Source organism: Myotis myotis, unplaced genomic scaffold (assembly GCF_014108235.1).
Source record: "Myotis myotis isolate mMyoMyo1 unplaced genomic scaffold, mMyoMyo1.p scaffold_m19_p_3, whole genome shotgun sequence".
In the NCBI taxonomy this organism is placed as follows: domain Eukaryota; kingdom Metazoa; phylum Chordata; class Mammalia; order Chiroptera; family Vespertilionidae; genus Myotis; species Myotis myotis.
Genome location: NW_023416335.1, coordinates 110,965,012 through 110,982,055, shown reverse-complemented (window position 1 = coordinate 110,982,055; position 17,044 = coordinate 110,965,012). Strand labels below are relative to the sequence as shown.

General features: G+C 40.7%; 1 protein-coding gene across 19 annotated transcripts in view; it reads left to right on the top strand.

The window, feature by feature from the left end:
• FRY (FRY microtubule binding protein) overlaps positions 1–16,748 on the top strand; it is a 611,006-nt gene extending 594,258 nt beyond the window's left edge. For 16 of the 19 annotated variants that reach the window (XM_036299692.1, XM_036299683.1, XM_036299695.1 and 13 more), the window contains one exon: positions 15,362–16,748. In XM_036299692.1, the coding sequence (XP_036155585.1) occupies positions 15,362–15,620 (259 nt within the window). In that variant the 3' untranslated portion in view covers positions 15,621–16,748. The remainder of the gene's footprint in view (positions 1–15,361) is intronic. The other 3 variants (XM_036299698.1, XM_036299697.1, XM_036299696.1) reach the window with 1 other exon arrangement.
• Positions 16,749–17,044: the final 296 nt, after the last annotated feature.

The window sequence follows — 17,044 nt, the reverse complement described above, 5'->3', positions numbered from 1 at the left end:
GTTTTATCCCCACACTGCAGAATGCCCATTTTTCTTAAGGGCACATGAAACATTTTCCAGGACAAATCATATATTAGGACACAAAACAATGCTCAAAAATTCAGAAAAAGTGAAATTATATCAAGCATATTTTCCAAATATAATGGCATGAAACTATAAATTACAGGAAAAAAACTGGAAAGAACGTAAGTATGTGGAGATTAAATAGCATGCTACTATACAATCAATGGATCAAACAGGAAAACAAAAACTTCTAAGAGAGAATTTAAGTTATACAGGCCTATCTCAAGAAATAGGAATATTCCCAAATAGATAATATAACTTTATACTTAAAATAACTAGAAAAAGAACAACAAAGTAGAAAAAAAGGAAATAATAAAGATCAAAGGAACAATGAATAAAATAGAGCTTAAAAAAATAGAAAAGAGCAAAGAACTAAGAACTGATTCTTGGAAAAGATAAGTAAATTGGCAAACCTCTAGTCAAGATAAAGAGAGAGGGGCCTAAATAAATAAAATCAGAAATTAAAGAGGAGATATTAAAACTAACAACACAGCAATACAAAGGATCATTAAAGAATACTATGAACAATTAGATGCCAAAAAAATTGGACAACCCAGAAGAAATGGATAAATTTCTAGAAATATACAAGACTAAACAAAAAATGAAAAGAAAATATGAACAGACCTATTACTAGCAGTAAAATTAAAGCAGTAATTTAAAAAATCCTAACAAAAGCCCAGGACCAGACAACTTCACAGGTGAATTCTACCAAACATGTTTTGTTTTTAAGAAGTAATACCTATCCATATCAAGTTATTCAAAAATACTGAAGAGGAAGAACATTTTCAAACTTATTATACAAGGTCATCATTACCCTGATAACTAAACCAACAAAGACACTAGCAAAAAATGAGAATTACAAGCTGGTCACAGCGATGAACATAGATGAAAAAATTTCTCAGGAAAATATGAGCAATCTGAATGCAAAAATACATTTAAAATATTATACACCATGACCAAGTGGGATTTATAACAGGTATGGAAGGATGGTTTAATACCCACAAATCAATTAATGTGATACAGCACATAAACCCACAGCTAAAAATCATTTGATAATCTCAAAAGATGAAGGGAAAAAAAGCAATTTACAAAATTCAACATCCATTTATGGTTTTAAAGAAAACTCTCAATAAAGTGGTTAAAGAAGGAACTTACGTACCACAAAATGATAAGGATATACATGAAAAGCTCATAGCTAACATGCTAGTTGGTGAAAAGCTGAAAGCTTTTTCTTTAAGATCAAAAATAAAAATGCTGACTCTCACCACTATTATTCAATATACAAGGTGGGCAAAAGTAGGCTTATGTTAGTTGTATGGCAAATAATATAATAAGTAATAAATAATAATACAAGAATAAACTCTGTGTTTCACATACTCACAACTGTAAACCTACTTTTACCCCACCCTGTAGTATTGGAAGTCCTGGCCACAGAAGATAAGAAAAAGAAACAAAGGGCATCTAGATTGGAAAGAAAAAGATAAAATGGTTGCTGATAGTAGATGATATGAAACTATATAAGGAACACCCTACAGACGCCACAAAAAGTCATTAATAAATGAATGCAGCAATATAGCAGAACACAAAATTAATATACACTAATAATGAATGATCAGAAGGACAAATGAAGAAGAAAATCTCATCTACAATTGCATCAAAAAAATAATATACCTAGGAATAAATTTAACCAAAGAGGTCAAAAGACCTATACTCTGAAAACCATAAGATTGAAGAAAGATATTCAAGAAGGCACAAATTAATGGAAGGATATACCATGTTCATAATTTGAAAAGATTAATAACATTAAACTTACCTTACTACCCAAATCAATCAAAGCAGTTCTTACTAAAATTCCAATGCCATTCTTCTCAAAACTATAACAAGTAATCTTAAAATTTATATGGAATCACAAAAGACCCCAAATGCCAAAGAAATCTTGAGAAAGAAGAACAAAGTTTAAGGTATCATGTTCCCTATTTTGAACTATACTACAAACAAATATAAATCAGATATAAGGTGGTGGCAGAGTAGGTGGAAGCTTCACTCACCTCCTTTCAGGACCTTGGAAGTAAACTAAAACATATAGCAATCAACCAGAATAATCAACTGAAGACTAGCTGAAGAGAAGTCTTGCAACCAAAGATTTACAGAAGAAGCTACATGGAGACTGATAGGAGGTACAGACACACAAAAAGGGCTGACCTACTCCTTTGAGCCGCAGCTGAGATTCCAAGGGATATCTCAGGTGCAAAAGATCCTGCTAAAACACATGGGGACTCAGCCCCAAGCTGGGCTTCTGAACCCAGTGCACCAGAGCCAGGAAGAGGTGCCCACATAACATCTGGCTGTGAAAACCAGTGGGGATTCTGTCCACCAGAGAGAGATGGAAGTCTGTTAGAGACACAGGTGCCCTTTTAAAGGGCTAATGCACAAAACATCATTTGCAGCCACTCACTCTGGGCTCTGGTGGAAAGAGGGTGGAGCAGACTAGAGTCATGTGAGGAGAGCCTTATGTTTGTGGTTCTGAGGAAAGAGTTAAGGGACCAACCCACAGGACTCCCTGTGTTGAGTCATTCTATTGCACAGCAGATGCCATCTTTCTTGGGTGGAGCATGCTCCTTCATTGGGTATCAGCTTGAGGTGATGCAGCAGCCTCACCATCTGGTCTCCCTGTTGATTTACCCTGTGGAGCTTCCACCCTTCTAAGAAGTCAGCTGCCTGGGCCAGGGTATAGAGATCTGGGCAAACTAAGGAGGTATCAGTGACTGAATTATGTGGCTTAGGGGCTGGGGGCCATTCCCCTTACTTTCCTTTGAACTTGACTAGTGCCACCCCTCACAGGAGATCCATTAGCTCTACTTTCTGGGCTCCTGACTTCCCCACCATCTCAACTCTTGGTGGCTCCACCCTGCCAAGGTCTGGGCAGAAATGAAGACAAACTGAGTACTGCTAGAGGCTCTTCTAGTGAATGAGCCTAACAGGCAGCTGGCAGGTAAAGGCAGGGGGAGGCAGATGTCAGGGTTTCTTTTGCTGACCTGTCCCCAGGTCAGTACTGGTAAAAGTCAGCCTTGGTGTGCAGCTTAGTCCTTCCTGCACACACCCAGGTCCAGTAGAGCCAGTCACGAACAGTGTATTACTTTGTAGCTCCAAACACGTTGCCCAAGGCCAGTCACAGGCAGTGTCTGACATTGGCCTGCATCAGAGACCCTCCCAAGAGGCCCCAAAATGAATACACCCAGTGGCTAGCTTCAGACTACATCAGAGAAAGATCCAATTAGCTTCATGAGTAGCATATCCAAAAAGATATTTCAGTAGGCACAAGACCCTGCAGAGGCAAATCCCACTCTGTATGGTCAGAACCTCATACACTGTGATCAAGGTAGATCTTCACAATCAGCCAGGCTGAGGGTCAGCCTCAGAAATTAATGGGCCAATTGCAATCAAGATTCAATTACATCAGGAGGGCCCACATAACACACACATGGGACATTCCTATAGCACCCACCATAGGTGATCAAGGGGACTGTGCCACAGGGTTCCACAGGACACCTATTGCATAAGGCCAACCTACCAAAACTTGGAGTCATAACAGATCTACCTACTACATAGAAACAAACACAAAGAGGGAGCAAAAATGGGTAGACAATGAAACATCCCCAAATGAAAACAGTAGAAATCTTCAGAAAAAGTTCTAAATGAAATGGAGGCAAGAAATTTACCAGCTATAGAGTTCAAAACAGTGGTTATAAGGATGGTCAAGGAACATAGGGGAAGAACAGATATCAATGAGAACTTAAGGAGATAGTAAGCATAAAATAGGATATAGAAACCATTAAAAAAAGAACCAGTTAGAAATGAAGAATACATTAGAAGAAATATATAGTAGGATGGATAAAACAGAGGATCAAATCAGCAATTTGGAAGACAAGGTGGAAGACAACAGCCAATTAGAGCAACAAAAAGGAAAAAAAGAACAAAAATGAACATAGATTAAGGGACCTTTGATATAACAATGAAGCACAACAACATCTGAATCAGAAGGAAAGGAGAGCTAGCAAAAAAATGAGAACCTATTTGAAGAAATAATGACAAAACTTCCCTAATCTGGTGAAGGAAAAAGACACACAAGCTAGGAAGCACAGAGCATCCCAAACAAGATAAACCTAGAGAGGCCCACACTAAGACACATCATAATTAGAATGTCAAAAATTAAAGACAGAGAGAGAACCTTAAAAGCATCAAGAGAAAGACATTTCATTACCTACAAGGGAGTTCTGATTAAGACTGTCAGCTGATTTATCAACAGAAACATTTCAAGCCAGAAAGGATTGCCATGAAATGTTTATTTTTTTAATGTATATTTTTACTGTTTATAGTATTACAGATGTCTCCCATTTTCCCCCCTTTTATCCCCCTCCTCCCAGCCCCTACACACACCCCAGGTCTTCACCACCCTATTGCCTGCATCCATGGGCTATGCATAAAAGGATATAAGTTCTTTGGTTTCATTCTTCTCATCCCCCCATCCCCACATCAAGGTATGCCAGTCTGTTCCATGCCTCCATGCTTTGGGTCTTATTTTGTTGGTCATTTTGTTCATTAGATTCCACAAATAAGTGAGATCGTGTGATATTTGTCTCTCTGAGATTGGTTTATTTCACTTAGCATAATATTCTCCTAGTCTATCCATGCTGTCTCAAAGGATAATATATACATATCTTTTTCACAGCTGAATAGTATTCCATTCTGTAAATGTCCCACAGTTTTTTTAACCATTCATCTACTGATGAGCACTTGGGCTGTTTCCAAATATTAGCTATTGTAAATAATGCTGCTATAAACATAGGGTTGCATATATTCTTTCTGATTGATATTTCAGGGTTTTTAGGTTATATTCCAAGAGGTGGGATTGCTGGATCAAACAGAAGTTCCATTTTTAATTTTTTGAGGAAATTCCATACTGTTTTCCATAGTGACTACACAAATCTACATTCCCATCAGCAGTAAACTAGTGTTCCCTTTTTTCCACATCCTTGCCAGCACTTGTTTGTTGATTTGTTGATGGTAGCCATTCTGACAGGTGTGAGGTGATATCTCATTGTGATTTTAATTTGCATTTATCTGTCGATTAGGAACTTTGAGCATTTTTTCATGTCTCTTGGCTATTTGAATGTCCTCTTTGGAGAAGTGTCTAGTCAGGTCCTCTGACCATTTTTTAATTGGATTGTTTGTCATCTGTTTGTTGATTTGTATGAGTACTCATATATTTTGGATATTAATCCCTTATCAGATGTATCATTGGCAAAAATGTTCTCCCATATAGTGGGTTCCCTTTTCATTTTGATGGTGGTTTCTTTTGCTGTGCAGAATCTTTTTATTTTGATACTAGAGGCCTGGTGTACAAAATTTTGCATGGGGGGGTCCCTCAGCCCAGCCTGCACCCTATCCAATCCAGGACCCCTTGGGGGATGTCTGACTGCTGGTTTAGGCCCAATCCCACAACTGGTACTCAAACATCCCTCTCGCAATCTGTGACTGCTGGCTCCTAACCGCTCACCTGCCTGCCTGCCTGCCTGCCTGATTGCCCCTAACCACCCCTGCCTGCTGGCCTGATGCCCCTAAAAGCCCTCCCCTGCCAACCTAATCACCCCCTAACTGCTCCCCCTGCTGTCCTGATCACTTCCTAACTGCTCCCCCCGCCAGCCTGATTGCCCCCTAACTGCTCCCCCCTGCTGGCCTGATCACTTCCTAACTGCTCCCCCCTGCCAGCCTGATTGCCCCCTAACTGCTCCCCACTGCCAGCCTGATCACCCCTAACTGCCTCTACCTCGGCCCCTGCCACCATGGCTTTGTCCGGAAAGACGCCCGGAAGGTCTCCGGAAGATGTCCAGTCTAATTAGCATATTACCCTTTTATTAGTATAGATAGTCCCATTTGCTTATTTTCTCCTTAGTTTCCTTTGCCCTAGGATATGTATTGGCAAAGATTCTGCTACATGAGATGTCTGAGATTTTACTGCTTATGTTTTCTTCTATATTTTTATGGTTTCATGCATTACATTTAAGTCTTTTATGCATTTTGAGTTTACTAGTATTTTTGTGCATGGTGTAAGTTGATGGTCTAGTTTCAACTTTTTGCATGTGTCTGTTCAGTTTTCCCAGCACCATTTGTTGAAGGGACTGTCTTGATTGCATTGTATGTTCTTGCCTCCTTTGTCAAATATTAATTGACCATAATGGTGTGGTCAATTTCTGCGGTCTCTGTTCTGATCCATTGGTCTATATGCCTGTTCTTGTGCCAGGACCAAGCTCTTTTGGTTTCATGGCTTTGTAGTATAGTTTGATATCCAGTATTATAATCCCTCCAACTTTGTTCTTCTTTCTCAAGATTGCTGCAGCTATTCGGGGTCTTTTATGGTTCTATATAAATTTTTGGAGTATTTGTTTAATTCTATGAAGTATGTCATTGGTATTTCAATAGGGATTGCATTGAATCTATAGATTACTTTGGGTAGTATAGACATTTTAATGATGTTAATTATTCCAATCCATGAACATGGTATATGTTTCCATTTTTTTATATTTTTCTCTATTACTTTTTTCAATGCCCTATGGTTTTCCAAGTACAGGCCTTTTACCTCCTTAGTTAAGTTTATCCCTAGGTATCTTTTTCTTGTTGTTGTTGTTGTTGCAATGGTAAATGATATTGCTTTTTAGTTTCTCTTTCTGAGAGTTCATTATTGGTGTATAAAAGTGCCATCAATTTCTGGATGTTGATTTTGTATCCTGCTACCTTGCCAAATTAATTTATTAAGTCTAGTAGTTTCCTGGTAGAGACTTTCTTTAGGGTTTTCTATGTACAATATCATGTCATCTGTGAATAATGACAGTTTTACTTTCTCCCTTCCAATTTTGATGCCTTTTATATCTTCTTCTTGTATTATTGCTGTGGCTAGGACTTCCAGTACTATATTGAATAAGAGTGGTGAAAGCAGACATTTCTGTCTTGTTCCTGTTCTTAGGGGAAATGGTTTTAGTTTTTGCCCATTGAATATGATGTTGGCTGTGGGTTTGTCATATATGGCCTTTGTTATGTTCCAGTATGATCCCTCTATTCCCACTTTACTGAAAGTTTTTATCAAAAAAAACCGGGGGTACTGGATTTTGTCAGATGCTTTTTCTGCATCGATTGATATGATCATGTTACTTTTATCTTTCATATTTGTCCATGTCATATATCATAGTTATTGATTTGCAAACTGATGAAATTGAAGCAGTAATTTAAAAACTGCCAGCAAACAAAAGTCCTGTACTGGATGGATTTACAGGAGAATTTAACCAAACATTCAAAGAAGAACTAATACCTATCCTCCTCAAACTATTCCAAAAAAAATCAAGAGGAAGGAACACTTCCAAGCTCTTTTTATGAAGCCAGCATTATCCTAATTCCAAAACACTACCCAAAAAAGGAAAATTACAGGCCAATATCCCTGATGAACATATATACTAAAATCCTCAATAACTATTAGAAAACCAGACCCAGCAATGTATTAAAAAGATCATAACACCATGATCAAGTAGGATTTATTCTGGGGCTGCCATGAATTATTTGAAGTGATGAAAAGCAAGGACCTATAAGCAAGAATACTTTACCCAGAAAGGTGAGCACTTAAAATTAAAGAAGAAATAAAGAGCCTCCAAGACAAGAAAAAGTTAAAGGAGCTTGTTAAGACCAAACCACCATTACAAGAAATGTTGCAAGGCCATCTTGTATTTTGTGCAGTATCCATGTGGGACTGCAAATTGGTACTGCCACTATGGAAAACAGTATGGAGATGTCTTTAAAAAAATAGACTTACCATATGACCAAGCAATCTGTTCTGGGTATTTATCCAAATAAAACTAAAACACTAATTTGAAAAGATATATGGATACCTGTGTCACTACAGCATTATTTAAAATAACAGTTATGCCCAGCCTGTGTTGCTCAGTGGTTGAACATTTACCCATGAAGCAAGAGGTTGCTAGTTCGATTCCTGGTCATGGCACATGCCCCAGTTCAGGCTTGATTCCCAGTAGGGGATGTGAAAGAAGCAGCCAATTGCTGATGTTTCTCTCTCATCATTGTTTCTATCTCTCTATCCCTCTCCCTTCCTCTCTCTCTAAAAATCAATTAAAACATATTAAATAAATAACAGTTATGAAAGCAACCTGGGTATCCATCAACAGATGAATTGATAAAGGAGATTTGGTATATAAACAGTACAATGGAATTTTACTCAGCAATTAAAAAAAAATGAAACCCTGCCATTTGCAACAACTTGGATAGACCTAGAGAGTATTATGCTAAGTGAAGTAAGTCAGACAAAGACAAATAGCACATGATTTCATTTACATGTGTAATTTTTTTAAATCAAAACAAATGCACAAACAAAACAAAGACTTATAGAAACAAAAAACAAAGAGGGGAGGGATGGGTGAAATCGTGAGGGGAATATAGTTAATAGTAGTGTGATAACTTTGCATGATGACAGGTTATTACTAGACTTAGTGTGATAGGCATTTAGTAAGATAGATAAATGTCAAATCACTATGTTGTACACCTGAAACTAATATTACATTATATGCCAACTATACTTTAATAAAAAAAATTCACACACACAAAAAGGCATGGAGGGGGAGGGAATGTAGTCCTTTTAGAATATATTCAAATGTTAATGACTATCAGCTTAAAATTGACTGCTATAGATATATAATTATATATATATATAAACCTCATAGTAACCTAAAACCAAAAACTTACAAAAGATACACAAAGTATTAGGAAACCAGAATCCAAACAAAACACTAAAGAAACCAGCAAAACACAAGGGAAGAGATCAAAAGAAAAAAGAAACAGAGGACTATAAAAATCAAACAAGAAATTGATAAAATTATGATATGTATCTACCTATTAATAATAACTTTACATGTAAATGGATTAAATGTTCCAATAAAAAAACAAAGGGTGGCTGAATATGGTACATATAAGAGACTCACTTCAAATTGAAAGACACATAAAGGCTGAAAGTGAAAGGATGGGAAAAGAATTCCATTCAAACCAAAACAGAAAGCTGGTTTAGCAATACTCATATCAAACAAAATAGACTTTAAAACAAATAATGTAAATAAAGACAAAGAAGAACATTACCTAATTACCAATCCAAGAAGAGGACATAATAATCATAAATATCTACACACCCAATAAAATAACACCTAAAAATATAAAGCAAATATTAATGGACATAAAGGGAGAAATTCTCAGTTATATAATAACTAGAGGCCCAGTGCATGGATGGGGTCCAGCTGGCCTGCTCCGATGGGGATCCACTAGGCCGGGCCAGTGGGGGTGAGGGGCCATGGGAGGTTGGCCAGCTGGCCCCACCCCTGATCAGGGTGGGGAGGCGATCGGTGGTCCGGATCAGGCTAGTTGGCTGCCGCAGTACACCTCATAGCCACTGGTCATTCCAGTCATTCTGGTTGTTCCACTGTTCTGGTCGCTGGGCTTTTATATATATATAGGGGCCCAGTGCACGAAATTCATGCACGGGTATGGTCCCTAGGCCTGGCCTATGATCAGGGCCATCTTCCCCAGCTGCCGCAGCCAGCCCCACCACCCACCCCCGGTTCCCTGTTCACCTTCGGGTGATAGGTGCTTGACGGCCAGGGGAAGGGACCGAGAGGTTGGCTGTTCCTGCCCACTTGCCGGCTCCAGCCCCACAGCAGGTGACCATCAGGCAATCAGAGCCTGTCGGTCAGGAAAAGGGACCAAGAGGTTGTCAGTGCACATCATAGTGACTGGTCCAGCAGTTGTTCTGGTCCCTCTGCCTTTAGGGTCCATTTGCATATTACCCTTTGATTATATAGGATAGAGGCCTGGTGCATGGGTTGGGACCAGCTGGCCTGCCCTGAAGGGGGTCCCAGATTTGGGTGGGGGAGCCCGCTGGGGGCGAGGCTACTGGAGCAGGGGCCGCGGGGACGAGGCCAGCCTGGGTGAGGAGCTGCCCACACTTTGCAAGCCTACCACACCCCAGATGGGGTGAGGATCCCTGTTGGGAGGTGGGGCCTGTCTGGGCAAGGGGCCAGGGACGGTTTGCAGGCCAGCCAAGCCCCTGGCTTTTGTCAGGAAGGACATCCGGAAGACATCCGGTCTAATTAGCATATTACCCTTTTATTAGTATAGATAGTAGGGGATTTTAACACCCCACTCACATCAATGCCTAGATCATCCAGAATGAAAATTAATAAGGAAGTGATGGCCTTCAATGTCAAATTACACCAGATATACTTAATAGACATTTATAAAATATTAGTGGCCTTGTGTATGAAATTCCTGCATGGGAGCGGGGGGTGTCCCTCAGCCTGGCCTGAACCCTCTCCAATCTGGGACCCCTGGAAGGATGTCCTACTGCCGGTTTACAGGGATGGGGCCTAAACTGGCAGTAGGACATCCTTCTCGCAATCCAGGACTTCTGGCTCCTAACCGCTCAACTGCCTGCCTGCCTGATTGCCCCTAACCACTCTGCCTGCCAGCCTGCTCACCCCCAACTGCCCCCCGCCACTGGCCTGCTTGTCCCCAAATGCCCCCCACCAGCCTGATCACCCCAAACTTCCCCCCATGCCAGTGTGCTTGCCCCCAACTGCCCCCCCTGCTGACCTGCTCACCCCCAACTGCCCCCCTCCTGGCTTGCTCGCCCCCACCTTCCCTCCCCATTGGCCTGCTCACCCCCAACTACCCCCCTGCTGGCCTGCTCACTCCAAACTGTCCCTCCACAGTCCTGATCACCCCCAAACTGACCCCCACTGATGGCCTGCTTGCCCCCAACTGGACCCTCTGCTGGTCTGCTCACCCCCAACTGCCCCCTCCACCGGCCTGATCACCCACAACTGCCATCCCATACTGGTCTGATCACCCACAACTGCCCTCCCCTCTTGGCCTCTAACCACCTCTACCTTGGCCCCGCCACCATGGCTTTGTCCAGAAGAATGTCCAGAAGGTCTCCTGGAAGGTTTCCCAGTCTAATTAGCATATTACCCTTTTATTAGTATAGAGGCCTGGTGCACGGGTGGGGGCTGGCTGGTTTGCCCTGAAGGGTGTCCCGAACAGGATGGGGTTTCCCTTGGGGCATGGGGTGGCCTGGGCGAGGGGCTGAGGGCTGTTTTCAGGCTGGCCATACCCCCTTTCAGGGTGGGGGTCCCAGCTGGGGTGCCTGGCCACCTTGGGTGAGGGGATGATGGCTGTTTGCAGGCTTGCCAGGCCCCCCAGCGGGGACTCTTACTTCATAGGGGTGTGGCCAGCCTAGGTGAGGGGCTGAGGGCCATTTTCAGGCTGGCCATGCCCCCCAGAGACCCAGGCCCCCAGCCACTCCTTGAGCGGAGCCCAGGGCCGGCTGGAAGCCTGGGTCGCCCCCAGCATCCCAGGCCCCCAGCCACTCTCCTTCAGTGGCGGCCAGGGCAGGCAGGAAGCTTGGCTTCCTCTGTCGCCAGGGGCAACCCAAGCCTCTAGCTCTGTGGCCACCACCATCTTTGTTGGGTTAATTTGCACATTCACCCTGATTGGCTGGTGGGAGTAGCAGAGGGATGGTCAATTTGCATGTTTCCTTTTTATTAGGGTAGAGTAGAGGCCTGGTGGATGAAATTTGTGCACTGGGGGGGGGGGGGGAGGCGATTCCTCAGCCCAGCCCATGCCCTCTCACAGTTCAGGACCCCTCAGGGGATGTAGAAGTGCACCAAGCAGCAGGCAGCCAGGGAGGAGCCCGAATCAGGGCCAGGTGCCACGCCGCTTGTGCTCATCCTGGCCTGCTGCTACCACTCGATAGTGCTGCTGCAGAGTCAGGAGAGGCTCCCACTGTGGCAGCTTCTGGCTGAGCAGCGCTCCCCCTATGTGAGCGCACTGACCACCAGGGGGCAGCTCCTGCATTGAGCGTCTGCCCCCTGATGGTCAGTGCGCATCATAGCAACAGGTCATTCTGGTAGTTCCACCATAACAGTTGCCTAGCCTTTTATTACATAGACTAGAGGCCCGGTGCACAAAAATTTGTGCACTCCGGGGGGGGGGGGGGGCCTTCAGCCCGGCCTGTGCCCTCTCGCAGTCTGGGACCCCTCGGGAGATAACGACCTACTGGCTTAGGCCTGCTCCCGGGTGGCAGACGGCAGGCCCAATCCCTAGGTGCAGCCCCTGGTCGGGCTCAGAGCAGGGCCGATTGGGGAGTTGGGGCACCACCCCTTGTCATGCACAGAGCAGGGCAAATTGGGAGGTTGCGATGCCACCCTCAGTCACGCTCAGGGTAGGGCCGATTGGGGGGTTGGGGCTTTATATGACACACACACAGCTAATATCATACTCAGTGGTGAAAAGCTGAAAGCCTATCTTCTAAGATCATGAACAAGACAAGGATACCCACTATTACCACTTCTATTCAACACAGTATTAGAAGTCCTAGTCACAACAATCCGACAAGAAAAAGAAATTAAAAGGATAAAAATTGGAAAGGAAGAAGTACAACTCACAATTTTTAGATTACATGCTACTAAAGACTCCACCCAAAAATGATCAGAACTAATAAATAAATTCAGTAATTTGCAGGATACAAAATCAACTTAGAGAAATCTGTTGCATTTCCACACACCAATCATGAATAATCAGAAGGGGAAATTAAGAAAACAATCTTATTTACAGTTGCATCAAAAAATATAACATTTTTAGAAATAAATTTAATCAAAGAGGTGAAAGACCTGAATCCTGAAAAACTATAAAATATTAAAGAAATCAAAGAGGGTACAAATAAATGAAGGAATGATTAATAAGATATCCTTACTACCAAAAGCAATGTCCAGATTCAAAAGCAAAAATAGCAATAGCATTTTTCTCAGAACTAGAACAACTAATCCTAAAATTTATATATAACTATAAAAAACCACAAATATCCAAAGAAAGAAAAAACAATATGAAGTACTTTCAAACTATGCTACAAAACTACAATAACCAAAATAGTATGATACTGGAATAAAAACAAATATAGAAATCAATGTAATAGAAAACCCAGAAATAAACCCATGCCTATATGGTCAATTAATCTATGACAAAGGAGGCAAGAATATACAATGGGATAAGAACAGTATCTTCAATAAGTGATGCTGGGAAAATTGGACAGATACATGCAAAAAAACAAAATTAGACCACCTTCTTACACCATATGCAAAAATAAATTCAAATGAATTAAAGACTTAAATATAAGACCTGAAACCACAAAACTCCTAGAAGAAAACATAGGCAGTAGACTCTCTGACATCAGTCTTAGCAATATCTTTCTAGATATGTCTCCTTGGTATAGAGCAGCGGTTCTCAACCTGTGGGTCACGACCCCTTTGGGAGTCGAATGACCCTTTCACAGGGGTTGCCTAAGACCATCGGAAAACACATATATAATTACATATTGTTTTTGTGATTAATCACTATGCTTTAATTATGTTCAATTTGTAACAATGAAAATACATCATTCATATCAGATATTTACATTACTATTCATAACAGTAGCAAAATTACAGTTATGAAGTAGCAACAAAAATAATTTTATGGTTGGGGGTCACCACAACATGAGGAACTGTATTAAAGGGTCGCGGCATTAGGAAGGTTGAGAACCACTGGTATAGAGCAACCAAAGGAGGGGAGGGGGAATGGGACTACATCAAACTAAAAATTGTGCAAGCAAAGAAAATCATCACCAAAACACAACCTACTTAATGGGAGAAGATATTCACAAATGATACATCCAATAAGGGGTTAATATCCAAAATATATAAAGAACATGTAAACTTGAAAAAAACAAACAATCCAATCTAAAAATGGGCAGAGGACCTGAATAGATATTTTTTCAAAGAGTACATACAGATGGCCAAGAGACCTATGAAAAGATGTTCAATATCACTAATCACCAGAGAAATGCAAAATAAAACCACAATGCCATACTACCTCACATCTGTCAGAATGGCTGTCATCAAAAAGTCAACAAACAAGTGCTGGCAAGGATGTACACTATTGGTGGGACTGCAATTGGTGAAGCCACTATGGAAAACAATTTGGATGTTCCTCAAATAATTAAAATAGAACTACCATATGGTGATGAAAAATTAAACTTAATTAAAATAGAACTATCATATGACCCAGTAATTCCAATTCTAGTTATCTAACTGAAGAAATCCAAAACACTAATTCAAAAAGATATATGCACTCCTATGTTCTTTGCAGTATTATTTATGACTAGAGGCTTAGTGCATGAAATTTGTGCATGGTTAGGTTCCCTAGGCCTGGCCAGCAATCATGGCCAATCAGATTCCCACCTCTCCTTCTCCCCTCCCCCTTCCCTCACCACCCACACACTGCCACTGTGCCATTCCCCCTGCCTACCTGCCTCCCTGCCTCCTCCTTCCCTTGCTCCCTCAGAGCCCCACCACTGCCGCTGATCACCTGCTGTGTTCCTCACCACCCCCTGATGGTCAGCACACGTCATAGCGTGTGATCCAACTCCCAGTCTCCAGGTCAAACTCCCGAGGGTACACTTTTCATATTAGCCTTTTATATATATAGATAGCCAAGATATGGAAGCAATCCAAGTGCCTGTCAATAGATGAGTGGATAAAAAATTGATGGTACATAGACACAATGGAATATTGACCATAAAAAATAATGAAATCTTGCCATTTTCAACAACATGGATGGATCTAAAGGGTATTATGCTAAGTGAAAGAAGTCAGAGAGTAAGACAAATACCATATGTGGAATATAAAAAAAAATGAATAAACAAAACAGACCCATAGATATAAATAACAAACTGATTGTTGCCAACGAGGAGGGGTATAGGAAATCGTTGAAATAAAGTATATTAAAAAAAAATTAAGTATATACCCCAACATAATTTTGAAATCTAATATTTGAATGTATCTTTTTGGGTGTTTTACCCCTATATTTTGATAGTATATTCACATATTCATTGGAATCATGACATAGCAAATAAGTGTTTCTAAATTATCAGATTCCAAGCTTATACTTTAGATATTTTTTATCAAAGCCAATAACATTTAATATTAATAATTTATGGTGATGGTTTCAGAACTTTAGATTTGTGAATTGTATAATGTGTGAATTTTATCTTAATAATGCTTTTTTATAAATAAAATATTCTTATACTAACAGACTCATAATTTCTACTCTTTATGACTAATAGTGCCTATAACCTGTGCTCTTCTTTTTTTGAATGCAGAAGTCTGTGGCCCAATGACATCTTTGGAAGCAGTTCTGATGATGAGGTCCAGACACTACTGAATATATATTTCCGTCATCAAACTCTAGGACAAACAGGTACTTACGCTTTGGTGGGGTCTAACCAGAGCCTGACCGAAATCTGCACCAAGCTGATGGAGCTGAACATGGAGATTCGAGATATGATTCGCAGGGCCCAGAGTTATCGAGTCCTCACTGCTTTTCTTCCAGACTCCAGTGTTTCCGGCACTAGTCTCTGACAGGAGGCCCCTGTCACCGATGGGTCCCAAGATGGGTGTGCTGCCATGCTTGGGTAACATCACTCAGTATCTTTTCAGCCTTCAGAAGACTTGGTCAGACTGTTCTCCCTCTTGTTACCTGTTGGACTTTTTCTAAAGGGGATGACAGAACTTCCAACATGTAGCAATACTAAGAACCAAGGTAACATAAAACATTTGAGGACAGACTCCATCTGCCATGCTATGTAGCACAAATGTGTTATTTTACTGAGCAAATGCAACTCACTACTGAAGAAGTGACTTCTATTGCATACCAAAGTCGACTACCTTGAACAATACCCTTCCTTTCTAGAAACTACTTTAGATTGGCAAAAGTGCAATGTTCCTTCACACAAAAAAAATATTATAAAACTTGTACATATTCTTTCCCTTTATTTTTGCTTTCTTTTCTTTCTTTTTTTGTGTGAACTGAGGATGGGACAGGCAGAATGAAGCTGGCCATTGAAAACTAAAAGATGGTCAAAAGCTGACAGCCTGTATATGTGAAAAGGGAATTGTAAATGGACAATTTAATGTACACTGTAATTTGAATACAATTACTATACCTAAAAGAGCTGCTATGAAGTACCTTTCTTATGTTGCTAGGCTACTGTTTCTTAAAACCATGGATCTCTTTGCAGGGGTCTGTGATTAGGACCTTATTACCAAAAATTGTCCAGATAAACCTTTTTTTATGGATCTTGGCTGCTTTTTACTAAAAGGTTGCTTTTATGAGCATATTTATACTACAGAAGGATGAGTGCTAATTTTAACCAACTTTGCCATTTTGTAGAAGAGAGTTAAAAACATTCACATGATAAATCCCAAGTCTTTTTCACCTGTCATGCATGCATATTTTAATATCTATTTGGATAGCCAGAAGTAGAATTATAAAGGTAAAATATGAGTTGTCACTTTGTTCCTTAAGAAATGTCACACTTTATTTGTAATATTTATCTAAAGGGCCATTCTTAAGTTTTCTTCCTTAAACTTAATGCTGTCAAGTGTTAGATATGTGCATGTAAACCTGTTGCACATCAGAAACATATTCAAAGTTTATCTATGTAACTTATTTGCTCTATAAATACATTTAAAGTTTTTGTGATGTAATTTTGGTTGGTATTCTGTTCAGAACTACTTTTAGACAAAAAAAATAGAAAATACAAAACACATATTGACCATGAACTTTATTTCTGATTAATGAAGATTTTTGCCTTTAACACACTTTACAATTTTAGATGTGGGTTGCCACAGTGGTAGCCCCAAGGGGAACCATTTATGTGTTTCATAAATGGCAGCCATTGGGGTTGTTCAGCAAACACAGTGGCCTTGGGAAGCAGGGGGTATTTATGACCTCTTTGGAAATGGACACAAAACAGAGCCTGACTTTCAACCAGCTCTCTCTG